This window comes from Prionailurus viverrinus, chromosome C1 (genome assembly GCF_022837055.1).
Source record: "Prionailurus viverrinus isolate Anna chromosome C1, UM_Priviv_1.0, whole genome shotgun sequence".
Classification (NCBI taxonomy): domain Eukaryota; kingdom Metazoa; phylum Chordata; class Mammalia; order Carnivora; family Felidae; genus Prionailurus; species Prionailurus viverrinus.
The window spans coordinates 52,707,345-52,719,423 of record NC_062568.1 but is presented as its reverse complement, the minus strand read 5'-3'; the positions used below and the strand labels follow the sequence as shown (position 1 = coordinate 52,719,423).

At 54.4% G+C, this 12,079-nt stretch overlaps 2 protein-coding genes and 2 long non-coding RNA genes across 4 annotated transcripts; 2 read left to right on the top strand and 2 right to left on the bottom strand.

Annotated features, from left to right (window-relative positions):
- Window positions 1-1,258: 1,258 nt before the first annotated feature.
- HOXD13 (homeobox D13) lies at window positions 1,259-4,401 on the top strand. Its single transcript, XM_047873847.1, has 2 exons — window positions 1,259-2,124; window positions 2,940-4,401. The coding sequence occupies exons 1-2, from the start codon at window positions 1,359-1,361 to the stop codon at window positions 3,188-3,190; spliced, it is 1,017 nt and encodes a 338-aa protein (XP_047729803.1). The 5' UTR covers window positions 1,259-1,358; the 3' UTR covers window positions 3,191-4,401.
- A 301-nt stretch (window positions 4,402-4,702) lies between these two features.
- LOC125174080 (uncharacterized) lies at window positions 4,703-7,198 on the bottom strand. Its single transcript, XR_007155245.1, has 3 exons — window positions 7,014-7,198; window positions 6,558-6,738; window positions 4,703-5,654 (listed from the first exon to the last, which is right to left on the bottom strand). It is a non-coding gene; the product is annotated as an uncharacterized LOC125174080 (long non-coding RNA).
- A 48-nt stretch (window positions 7,199-7,246) lies between these two features.
- LOC125174079 (uncharacterized) lies at window positions 7,247-8,651 on the bottom strand. The gene is made up of 3 exons (XR_007155244.1): window positions 8,560-8,651; window positions 8,081-8,171; window positions 7,247-7,510 (listed from the first exon to the last, which is right to left on the bottom strand). It is a non-coding gene; the product is annotated as an uncharacterized LOC125174079 (long non-coding RNA).
- HOXD12 (homeobox D12) lies at window positions 8,066-9,293 on the top strand. Its single transcript, XM_047873848.1, has 2 exons — window positions 8,066-8,905; window positions 9,055-9,293. The coding sequence occupies exons 1-2, from the start codon at window positions 8,332-8,334 to the stop codon at window positions 9,291-9,293; spliced, it is 813 nt and encodes a 270-aa protein (XP_047729804.1). The 5' UTR covers window positions 8,066-8,331.
- The last annotated feature ends 2,786 nt before the right edge of the window (window positions 9,294-12,079 follow it).

The following is a 12,079-nucleotide window of genomic DNA, read 5'->3' as shown; positions in this document are numbered from 1 at the left end:
TCCCGGGAGACCAGACCCAGTTGCTCTGGCTGCTCCTATCGGGAGCCCCAACTTTGCTCGCGGGGGAAAAAAAACTACCTTCCTAATTTGCCCCTCTCAGTTCTCTGCAGTTGGCAGCTTGGAAAAGAAAGCGAAACAAAGGTCCCTGGGAAAGTGAAGTTTTCAATTAATTGGTGTGAGTAATGGGCGGGGGCGGGTGGTGGCTGCAAAATGCAAGAGGCAGTTGGGCTGCAGGGGAGGCGCAGAAGTTTCGTGGCGGGCAGCAGAGTGGCTTTCTCCAAGAGCCTTCCGCAGGGTCTTGCTGCTGGCCAGGGGAATCTGAGCAAGGGCCGGGGAGCCCAGTTCGGGAGGCGACTCCCGGCAGGCCTGAGTGTAGAGGCGAATAGTGTGGACCAGGCATCCGTCCTTTTCTCCCTGGGGCAGATCGTCACGTTCGCCGCGTCAAGGCCGAGTCTTTTCGTCCGCTTGACTTACTTGTAAGTCTCTGTCCGGCACCAAGGGCGCTTCGTGGGCATTTTCCTGGTGGACGGTGTGTGTGTGTGTGTGTGTGTGTGTGTGTGTGTGTGTGTGTGTGTGTAGGGAGGGTCTGCTCCAATTGGTCTTAATTCAGAGGATCCTTTATGAGAACATGCGTGAAATGCCTTTGCCCGGTAGCAATGCTTAACGTAGGGAAAATTAGCTCCCTCGGGTTTGGGGTCTAGGTCAGCTAATCCAAGGGATCAAGCAACAGGGTCAAAAATCAGGCTGTTTTCACATCATTCTGATCATCTCTGTCCTTCGCCTTCGTTTAGTTGTACGCTCGGGGATCCGAGGAGAGGTGGCAAAAACAGCCGTGGCCGAAACAAGCGGCAGGCCTCGGCGCCCTTCTCAGTCGCAGACAGGGCCTAGGATGGGCGGTCGCGCAATCAGCTCGTGGGGGTTGGCTTCGGCGCAAACGCCAGGGTCCAGAGGAGGGCGGGAAGGGGCGGTGGGCTGCGCTAGGGGCTGGGAAGGGGTAGGGGCCGGGGTGGGTGGGTCCAGCGGGGCCCGGGCCCGGAGCCAGACTCTCCCGCGCCCCCACCCCCACGTGGCCCCGCGCAGCCAATGGCGCGGCCCCGAGCGGGAGCCCTCGGGGAGGGAGGAGGCCCCCCGACCGGCCCAGGCCCCCTCCCAACCTGAACTTCGTTTTTATAAACGTCCCGCGATGAGCTAACCTGTTGGAGGGCGGGCGGGCGGGAGGCGGGAGGCTCGCAGAGGGAGAGAGGGCGAGAGGAAGAGGGCGGGAGCCAGAGAACGAGAGAGAAAGGGGAGGAAGCGCGCCGCGCCATGGTGTCCTGCGCGGGGCCGGGGCCCGGGCCAGGGCCGGGCCGGGCCGGGCCATGAGCCGCGCCGGGAGCTGGGACATGGACGGGCTGCGGGCGGACGGCGGGGCCGCCGGGGCGGCCCCAGCCTCCTCCTCCTCCTCCTCCGTGGCGGCGGCGGCCCCCGGCCAGTGTCGCGGCTTCCTCTCGGCGCCAGTGTTCGCCGGGACACACTCCGGGCGTGCGGCGGCGGCAGCGGCGGCGGCGGCGGCGGCGGCGGCCTCGGGCTTCGCATACCCGGGGACCTCGGAGCGTGCGGGCTCCGCCTCGTCGTCGTCATCTTCGGCTGTGGTCGCAGCGCGTCCAGAGGCTCCCTCCGCCAAAGAGTGTCCCGCGCCCGGCGCGGCCGCTGCAGCGCCTCCGGGCGCCCCAGCTCTGGGCTACGGCTACCACTTCGGCAACGGCTACTACAGTTGCCGCATGTCGCACGGCGTGGGCTTACAGCAAAACGCTCTCAAGTCGTCGCCGCACGCCTCGCTGGGAGGCTTCCCGGTGGAGAAGTACATGGACGTGTCGGGCCTGGCAAGCAGCAGCGTACCGGCCAACGAGGTGCCCGCAAGAGCCAAGGAGGTGTCCTTCTACCAGGGCTACACGAGTCCCTACCAGCACGTGCCTGGCTACATCGACATGGTGTCCACCTTCGGTTCCGGGGAGCCTCGGCACGAGGCGTACATCTCCATGGAGGGCTACCAGTCCTGGACGCTGGCCAACGGGTGGAACAGCCAGGTGTACTGTGCCAAGGACCAGACACAGGGCTCCCATTTTTGGAAATCCTCCTTTCCAGGTAGGGGCGACGGGGGAAAAGGGGTGGCCGGGAGGGAGGGAGGGAGGGAGGGAGGGAGGGGAGGGAAGAGGGAGAGAGAGAGCGCGAGAACGAAAAGAAAGCGCTAGTAGTGTATGCCCCTACTTGGGAGCTGCGCTAGTCCTCCTGGCCGGCCAGGGTTAACCTATGGAACAGTTCGTCCAGTTTGCCTGAAATCTGTACATTTCTCCTTTGATTTCAACTGTCTTTCTCACAACCCTTTTCTTCTGCGTGCGGGTACAAGCCTGTTTTTCTCCCACAGTTGAAGGTCTTTGCGTGCCCTTTGCCCAGGCCTTGGCCCCTCCTCCCCAAAGAAGTGTCAGTGTTGGGCCCCACTTTTGAAGCACAGGTCTGCCCCAGGGTGACCACTAAGCTTCTAAGAGCTCACAACCTCCAAACACAGGAACACAAGAAATCAAAGCTTGAACAACAACAACAAACTGGATTTTTAAAAGACTGTTTGTATGTATGCCACAGGCATTTGCAGAAACTGTCCTTGTAACTGTCCACAATAACCATGCCATAAAATTGAAGGCTTGTTAAGATGCTGGTTTGAGAAACCATGATGATCCATCAGCATCAAATGGCCTTCACTTTGAAGTGTAAATAATCTTTCTTTAATAATGTGTAAATAATATGTCTGTGTAAACAATAATAAAATGCAAACAGCCTGGTTTTCTTTATTCTCCATACCCCTTCCGAATGTACACACACAGTCCCCAGTGGTGCCCCCAGAAACCCTGGTCTAATTTTTTTCGTGCTTTTTTTTTTTTTTTTTTTTTTTTTTTAAATACCAGGGGATGTGGCTCTAAATCAGCCAGACATGTGTGTCTACCGTCGGGGGAGGAAGAAGAGGGTGCCCTACACCAAACTGCAGCTCAAAGAACTGGAGAACGAGTATGCCATTAACAAGTTCATTAACAAGGACAAGCGGCGGCGGATCTCAGCCGCCACGAACCTATCCGAGAGACAAGTGACCATTTGGTTTCAGAACCGAAGAGTGAAAGACAAGAAAATCGTCTCCAAGCTCAAAGACACTGTCTCCTGATGTGGACCAGATTGGTCAAAGAGAATTTAAATGCTTTCAGTTGTCTCCAAAAGACCTTCGGAAAGACTTGAATATGTATTTAATTCCTCCCACCTCCCTGCCAATCATGGCAAATTTTGTGAATTGTTTTTCTCTCTTCCCCTATCAGGCTCTAAAACCTTTTGCTACCCCAACCTGACTTTGTAGTTCTGTTTCTTACTTGCTTATTATTGATTTTGTTCTTGTCTAGGTTTATTTTTTATGATGTTTTTAATGTTCTGTTTCTCCCTCCAGGCCAGTATAAAGGACTTGAAGTACTTTTGAATAATACCCCCCCCCAAAGAATTTCAGAAGTGCCATTATGATTTTAGGGTTTTATTCTCTTAAATTACTTCAAATGCCTGTTTCCAGCACTGATTATCTTCATAATCTATTAGGGCAGAACGATTTGCAGTCATTCATATCCTGTGATTGGGCAATTTAATCATTAGCTCTCAGCAGTCACCCTGAGGCAAGTGGAAACAGCTCTGGGCAGGCAGCACTCTAAGGTCACTGGGAAAGTCTAAAAACAGGCGGCTGGAGGTACTCTGATGGCTTTAAAAGCAGCTACCTTATTAAATAGGGTTTGTATCGATATCGAAATGAAGACAATCTTCCCTACTTCGGATCTTTCATTTGCTGTTGTACTTCTATGTGTTTAGTATATGTCGTCGATTTGTGCTTTTATAATCTTTAATTTGAAAATAATTTGTCCTCATGGATGCCTTCATTTCCCCAGCTCTGAATGCAGATATTTAAATGGCTGCAAATGTGAGAGTAATCCATGGGTGGTATAAATGCACACCTTCTCCTTGACCCTGGGTCTGTGGGACTAGAACTGAAGTGATCTCCTCAGTCCCCTGAAAGGGAATGAATCAATGTGGCCAAGGGTGGGAACTTTTGTCCAGAACCCAAGGAAGAACTTGACTGTCTGAACAAATGTATTGAGCCCCTCTTGGAATTTTAAAACATCTAACAAATATGAAAATGTGGAGCTCTAAAGTTCAAGGTGGAAAAAAAATGATGTGATGATAAAGAACTACTTTTTAAAGTGCTGCATATTTATACAACCAAGAGATATTTTTGTAGATGAAATGTCTGTGAGCTGGGATATGTGTGCAGTGCTTCAGGCATTTAAAAATGATTTTTTTTTTATTCCTAGGGAGATGCAAATAAACAGAACTCTCTTGTTTCTTCGTCTTTTATGTATTTTCTTTTTCCAAGCTTGTGTTACCTCTTGTGTTCTTATTTATTATAAAATCTTGTTGTCCTCAACATTATGATGTTCGCTATAGATGAAGGAAACTCAATACCAGTTCTACTTTCTGAAACCCCACTCCATTTCCACCACCCCTCTCCACCCTTTTCCCTGTGGCTTTAACATAAGTAGTGATGTCTTTAAATGAGAATATAATTTGCGGTGTCTGAAATGGTATTTTTACCGGGCCAAAAAAAAAAAAAAAAACATCTCCAATAAAATTTTACTTCTCTTTCAATATTATCACTTTATTCAAATAGTTTTATTTTTTTAATCAATATGTATGTTTGTGTCTGGGTGTAGGAAATTGTGCTCACTTGAAGGTGTTCTTCCTAGAAAGGCTGTTATAAATATCTACTCTTGGAAGATCCAGAAATGAGACACATCCATATTTGGCAATTGAAAAAGAAACATTTCAGGCTGATCCCTTATCGCCCTTTCCGAGCAGCCTCCAAACAGCGTTTGAGGACTGAAAACCATAATTATACGCCCTAAACCTCTAGACGCAATTTTTAGGCCCAATGAACTTGCTTTTTTGAGGCCTTTTTGCCACTCAGGGAAATGGCCGCTGAGAAGCTGGGTGCCTCGTGTTGTTAGCGCCTAGGCACAATCAGTTTAGTGGTTGCTAACTTTTTGGTATGTAAGTTAAATACGCATGTTTAAAACCTCACACAATATGTAAACTCTTATGGCGGGAGGGCTCCCTTATGGATCCGCTAGAGAAAACGCAGAGACCCAAGGTCCGGAGCTACTTTCGTTTTCTCTGGCCCGGCTTGATTTCTTTCATATCTTGCATCGATGGTTGGCTATGGGCGGCCAACTTCGTTTTAACTGGCAGAGATAGAGAGACACAGAGGGAGACAGAGGCAAACAGAGAGAGAACGGACTACGACTCAAATTCTGGAGAAGTAACCCTGAACAGAACTAACCCTGGACATAACTACCCCGACCTTCCACTTTAAGGAAGAGTTTCTAATTAGCATGTTGCTTTCCTCGCAAGATGTGCTTTCATCTGAAGCAGGCCTGTTTTCCCTTCTTTTCCAACGTCGTTTTTCCTCCTTTTTGGTAAATTCCAGACTCCAGGGCCGCACTCCATTTCCCAGGTCCATTTCTGAGGTTTCCTGTCGGATGCGGGGATTGCCTGGAGGTTTTCCTTTCATCCGTAGTTTGCTGGTCAGTTTACTCTGCCTAGGAGAAATGGGGAGGTTTGCTGAAGATTAAAACTGCTCAAATGCTCTCCGGTGGAATTTGAATTGATGGCTAAATCAATAACAGATGAAGACGTTGCTATTTATATGCATTCCTTTTATATTCCGAATTGAGGAGGGAGGAGAGGAGCCGGTAGGTGGCCGGAGCGCGGGTAGGGAGGCCCACGGGGAGCAAAGGCGAAGGGAGCTTGGGAGAGAGGCCTTTCTTCGGGCGGAGACCGAGAGGCCGCAGGGAGGACGCGTCTGAAACCTAGCAGGTTTGGAGTGCCGCTGGTGGAGACTCCAGGCCCGCGCGTCTACGCGTGATCCACGAGGCGAAGGAGGCGTTTGCAGCCAGGACGCACCGCCAGACAAAGGGGCGGCCGAGACACTTCCCCGTGTCTGGCAGCCTGCCGGGTGCCTCTGACTCCGCTGTCCCCGCCAGCCTTGCTGCCACGATCTCCGGCTTTCCGAGACGCTTGGCGGAGCCTGGCAGCGGGCCGTGACCGCACGGGCTGGCGACCCCAGGCCGGCTGTGCCGCCCTTCACTGTTGATCTTGACCGTGCGGCGGCGCCTCGCCAGGCGTGGAGCTCGCTCGCCATCTCCTGGGCGGTCGGCGGCATTGGCAGAACTCGCGGTTTAGCTCCGCGGCCAAATCCTCTCCCATTCTCCAGCTCACCAGCCAAGCCTCCTGCCCTTCCCACCAACACCCCCACCCCGCCCCCGCCCCCGCCCCGCCCCGCCGCGCAGTCCTCAGCTCCAAGCTCTTAGCTCCCAGCGTACAACTTTGCCTGCTGGACCTCGGAAATTACAAACCCAGGAGATAAGGTGGGGCAGATGGACACCACTCTGAGCCAAAGAGAAATGGAGGGAATCTAATTGTTCTAGTCTTTCATTGCTCACTTAGTGCCTTTATGTCTTTAGTCCCCAGGGGTAAACCGCTGCTGTGCGGCTGCCTAAGGGTCGGGAGAAGACACCCTTGGACTTGGAAATACCGGAGCATCGCTGCATGCTGAGACGGGAGGAGATGAGACTCCAGGGATCCCTGGAGCTGGAGCTTTTGGGCCTGGGGAGTCTGTAGCTCCTGGAAAACAGGGAGAGTTTCCCAAAACGAGAGCCTGGATCCCTTAAGCCCCTAAGAACTGAGGTTGCAGCTTATGGCTACACCTCCCCACGCCCCCACCCCCAAGGACGGGGAGTGGAGTTTTTTTCCCTCTGTGTCTGAGCTGGTAAGGAAACTCTGACAGAACCCTGAGGAGTCTCGGACATCCCCACCCTCACCCCATACCCCCGCCCCAGAGCGGGAGGAAGAGACCGGCTGCGTTCCCCAGAACCGCCCAATTGGTCGCCATAACTCACAACAAAGTCGCAGCGCGGTGGTCAGCCTTGCCCTCCGGCGGCGCCTGTGTGGTCTCCGTGCCGGAGCTGGCGGTCTAACCAATTCCAGCTTGGCTCGGGGACCGCGAGGAGGGCTGCAGGTTGGGGTGGCCGCCAGTCACGCGGCCACTGGGTTTCTTGGGACCGAGGCAGGGGAGGAGGACCCATAGCCCTCTGGCCAAGCTAAACCGGAGGGCCTGCGGAGGGGGCTGCCGCATTGCCCCCGACGAGGGAGCGCCGCCCCTCCTGCTCAGGCCCCTGTTCTCCAGAACCCCGAACCCGCCAGCGGCCTTGGAGGCGTTGAGCGGAGCAACGCCGCTAGCCTGCTGCCTGGGCGAGCCGTGCTGTTCCCCGCCGAGTGACTCTGGCTCTTCTGTCCTTCCACACCAAGTCCGGGGAGCTCGTTCTGCTCTGCCCGCTGCAGAGGAGTTGAACAGCTTGGAGTTCTGGTTGGCAGGACGTAGTCGCCAAGGTGACTCCTGGCAATAAAAGGAATGTAGCCTTTGGCCATGATTGGCCAATGCAGCTGCCCCTTCCTGGGCCAGCATTCTCCACAGACCGGGATGGCCGCAAATTTCCTGGGAGCAGAGGACTTGGCCATAGAGAAGCACACCAGAATTGGTGTGAAACCACCTTCCTGGGCACCAAACTTGGGCAGAGTTTGTGATGCATTTCTCCTCCATCAGCAAACCTTTGGAGCATGCCGGGTTCAGGCCGTGTGTGGGTCCTCGATGCAACATGACCAGTGCAGAATCCTCTCCAGAGGGACAGGGGCAGGAAGAAATCGGCCTAGGAGTAGCATAGCTCAGGCCTAGGGACAGAGCTGGTGGCCCCACCAGACAGTGGACTCTCTAGACAAGCCTAGCCAGAGGTGCACAGCGCTAGAAAAGGCCGTGGCTGCAACTTAAAGCTCGTGGAAGCAAGCCTGGTCTAGGTAGCCAGTGGGAAGGGGGAGTGCAAAGCCAATCAAGACCAAGAAGGATCCCAAGGGACATTGGGGCAAAGGCACCCAATGTCCCCCGCTCCTGAAGCTGAGCCCGGAAACTCACAGTGGTTTCACCTTCGTTCCACGTTCCTTGGTTCTTCTGCCTGGCAGCCTCCTCCTTCTCCATCGAATATTGCGGGAGTTATCATAATACCCTGAAGGGGGGGAAAACGGGTCGGGGGATGTAGGCGGTGCTGAAATGACCGGCTTTGAAGAACCTGCAGGCAAAGTTTCGTCCAATCGTCTGAGCCTGTCCTCTTATTCCCGGTTGTAACTAAATACTGCTGCGAGCGCAGCCGAAGCCCTTTGTTGGAGATGTGTGAGCGCAGTCTCTACAGAGCGGGCTATGTGGGCTCGCTTCTGAATCTGCAGTCGCCTGACTCCTTCTACTTCTCCAACCTGCGGCCGAATGGCGGCCAGTTGGCCGCGCTCCCCCCCATCTCATACCCGCGAGGGGCGCTGCCCTGGGCCACCACGCCCGCGTCCTGCGCCCCAGCGCAGCCTGCCGGTGCCACCGCTTTCGGCAGCTTCTCGCAGCCCTACCTGGCCGGTTCCGGGCCGCTTGGTCTACAGCCCCTGGGCGCCAAGGATGGACCCGAAGAGCAGGCCAAGTTTTATGCGCCCGATGTGGCCGCTGGGCCGGAGGACCGTGGCCGTGTGCGGCCGCCCTTCGTCCCCGACTCTAGCCTGGCCCCCGCGGCCGCTGCTCTCAAAGCGGCCAAGTACGACTACGCGGGTGTGGGCCGTGCGGCAGCGGGCTCTGCAGCCCTGCTCGAGGGGACCCCCTGCGCTGCCGGCTTCAAGGACGACACCAAGGGCCCGCTCAACTTGAACATGACAGTGCAGGCGGCGGGCGTCGCCTCTTGCCTGCGACCTTCGCTGCCCGACGGTAAACGGTGGCCATGCTCCCTGGGCCAGTCTGGGCTGGGCTGGGAGGTGGGGTGCAGGGGAGAGTGTGCAGAGGGAGGGAGCCGCTGGGGGCGGGCAGACAACTGGGAGCAGCCGGCAGGGCTGACTTGGGTTGGGGGTGTGTTGCAGGCCTGCCGTGGGGGGCGGCCCCAGGGAGGACCCGCAAGAAGCGGAAACCCTACACCAAGCAGCAGATTGCGGAGCTGGAGAACGAATTCCTCCTCAACGAATTCATCAACCGCCAGAAGCGCAAGGAATTGTCCAACCGGCTGAACCTCAGCGACCAGCAGGTCAAAATCTGGTTCCAGAACCGGCGTATGAAAAAGAAGCGCGTGGTCCTGCGCGAGCAGGCGCTGGCGCTATACTAGCCCCCCGCGTGGCCGCGGCTGGCCAGGCCTGCCCTTTTAAGCCGAGGCCTGGCGTGGAGGAAGAACTGGGACTAGGGGCTTTTCCTTCCGCTCCTTCTCCGCTGGTCCCAAGTACCCTCCCACTCAGTCCACAGCCCAGGTGCCCTGGCCAGTTGGGCCTCCACGCTTTCCGATCTCTGGGAGGGGCCTGCAGAAGTTGCAGCACAACCTTGGCCTTGAGGCTTCCCAAGTGGGGGCCTGGGGTCACCTGTCCTAGCTCTTGTCCGGGGCATTTACACGGGGGCTCACTCTAGCACCCTTGTACTTGGAATTCTGCTTCCACCTAGACTCCCTTTCCTCTCCTCCCCAGTTCTTTTTTGAATTTAGCAGGCACCTCACTAGAGCGCAGAGTGGAATTGAATTTAGGAAGGCCTCCGGGAAGGAGTAGAAAGGGCTGCGGGCCCAATTCTCTTTGCCACCAAAGCCGCTTGTGGCAAAGCCAGAATCGTGGCTCTGGAGTGAGGAAAGGGTGCCGCCCCTCTCCTGTCTGCCCTGGCTGCTTGCGGAGGACAAAAGCTACCCTAGACCTTCAGACTTGGAGAGGAAAGGCAAGGGGAAGAAGGCTGGGGTGGCTGGACAAACTCATGGACACCTCGGAGTTTGGGCTGGGCTGACCCTTCCAGCTGGGCAGAATGGGGTGCATACTTCCTTCCCATGGATTCGAGCAGGGAGGCTGAGGCTCCACCACAAACTGAAATCTCTAGACTGTACTGGTAAAACTCCCCTACGTCTCCTATCTCCTCATACACGCCTAGGCCAGAGCCCTGCACTCTGTAACTGGACTGAGCTCTGGTGAGGACAGCTGCTAGTCTGCTTTGAGGCTGGAGTGCACTAAGAGGTGGGGAAAATATCCAGGGGGAGGAGAAGGGAGTGAGCAAGGATAAGGGTGTCCTACATTCCAACTGTAAATATGGCTGTCCTGTCGAGGTGGGTAAGGGTGCGGACATGTCTTTCTTGAATTAGGATAATTAGGCGGAGGTGAGAGGCCCTCCAGTAGTCAGGGGGTGAAGGAGGAGGCCCTTCAAATCCTCAGCCCCTGGTCGCTGCTCTAGACCAAGTAGAGAGAAGTTCCGCTCTCTCACCCTCATCACCACCAGACAACCCCACTGGGGGCCTTTCTGTGCCTCAGCGCTATGCCCTTCCTGAGCCCATGCCTGTCCTGCCTCCATGGAGCCTGTAAGGCCCTGGGCCCTGCTGGGCTTGCTTTGTTGCAGCTGGGGTTCCTGAATGCCAGGTAGAGGTGTTTTGCATGTGCTGGGGTGTCCTGTCTTAACCTCACTGAAACCGAGCACCCCCCTCCAACTCCTCCTACCATCCCCTACCTCTTTTCCCTCTCCTTCTCAGAAGTAGCGCCCCCCAACTTCAACTGAGATGTATGACAGCCAAAGAGTTGATTCCTTCCCAAAGTCGGATGACTTGTTTTTAGTGGGGGACTAGGCCCTAGATGGGGAGTGGGCACCCCACATAGCCCCAAGCCTCAGCCCAACTGACCTCAGTTGATGTTTTGACTAATTGCATTTTCTCTGCTATCTAATAGTTGTTGTGCATGTTTTATGTTGTTTTGATTTTGTCAAAAAAAAAAACCCCACAATAGCTTGTACATATCAGATACATAGAAATGTTTTGAATGGAAATAAATATCCAAGTCCCAGCCAAGTTGTCAAGGGACTGATGTCCATTTTTCTAAACAATTCAGATTCCCTCCTAATGATGTTAGGCCACCAAATTCGTTTTTCTTTTCTGGTTGTGGTTTCGCTGCGGGTGTTGACTGTTCATTAAATGAGAAAATGGCTTCCAAGTCGGTCAGAAAATGGTGCATAAAAGCCCATGAATAAAATGTGTATGAAACATCCAAGTGGGAGGAAAGGGGACTGTAGGCAGACTTGAGCTTGTCTCCAACCTTAAGGGAACTCTAAGCTTGTTGCACCCCAGGGCTTCTGTATGTTGCCTAAATACCCCAATTTTGAAGCTTGCTGTTATGGGGAGGGGGTGCCTGCCAAAATAGGAGGCTCCTCGGGTCTCAATACAAAAGATCTCTCCTTGCCATGTTTTTGGTCAGGCTTCTTTCAAACAGGCTATGCCCTGTGGAAATTCTCCATGCTGGCACCTTTGCCTGGAGCCCAGCATGGTCCCTTGGGAAATGTGGCCTCAGCACCCTTATATGCCTTAGGAGCCTCCAGCTGAGGCTGGGAAAGCTGCCATCCTCTTGCAGACCCCAACTCCCAGCTAGCTCTGAGATGGCAACTAGAGAACTGTTAGCTTTTAGCAAGTGGAAGAATTAGCAAGAACCACTAAATCTCTAAGACCAAGTGTTCATGGGTTCCAACTCCCCTTTCCTGAAGCCAGTTTGATGTGTATGTTAAAAATATTTTTAAAGTAGCTCCTTTAAGAAAAACACAATGGTGGGGGGGGGGCGGGGGGCGGGTAGGAAGCCAGAGGCTCCTGAGGCCCTGTCTTTAGAAATGTTTTCCCACCTGATGGGGCTCAGGGAGGCGGTGGTACCCGGAGCTGGATCTCTCTCCCAGAACAAGGGAACAAAGGCGGAGGCCACACTCAGACCTCTCAGACCTCAGGTCCGGAAAGCTGGGTAAAAGACTAGGAAATCAGACTTAGATGCAGACCCTACAGTAACACAGAGAGAGAGTTTCTTTCCCATGTATACCATTAAATCACCATGTTCTTTCTCTTTAGCCTGGGATGTGGGGTGGGAGGAGAAATTCATGGAGACCACTCCCCAAAGAGATCGA

Coding starts and splice junctions, on each gene's coding strand:
- HOXD12 (XM_047873848.1), top strand. CDS start 8,332: ATGTGTGAGCGCAGTCTCTACAGAGCGGGCTATGTGGGCTCGCTTCTG. Junction 8,906..9,054: donor GCGACCTTCGCTGCCCGACG/GTAAACGGTGGC, acceptor GGTGTGTTGCAG/GCCTGCCGTGGGGGGCGGCC.
- HOXD13 (XM_047873847.1), top strand. CDS start 1,359: ATGAGCCGCGCCGGGAGCTGGGACATGGACGGGCTGCGGGCGGACGGC. Junction 2,125..2,939: donor TTGGAAATCCTCCTTTCCAG/GTAGGGGCGACG, acceptor TTTAAATACCAG/GGGATGTGGCTCTAAATCAG.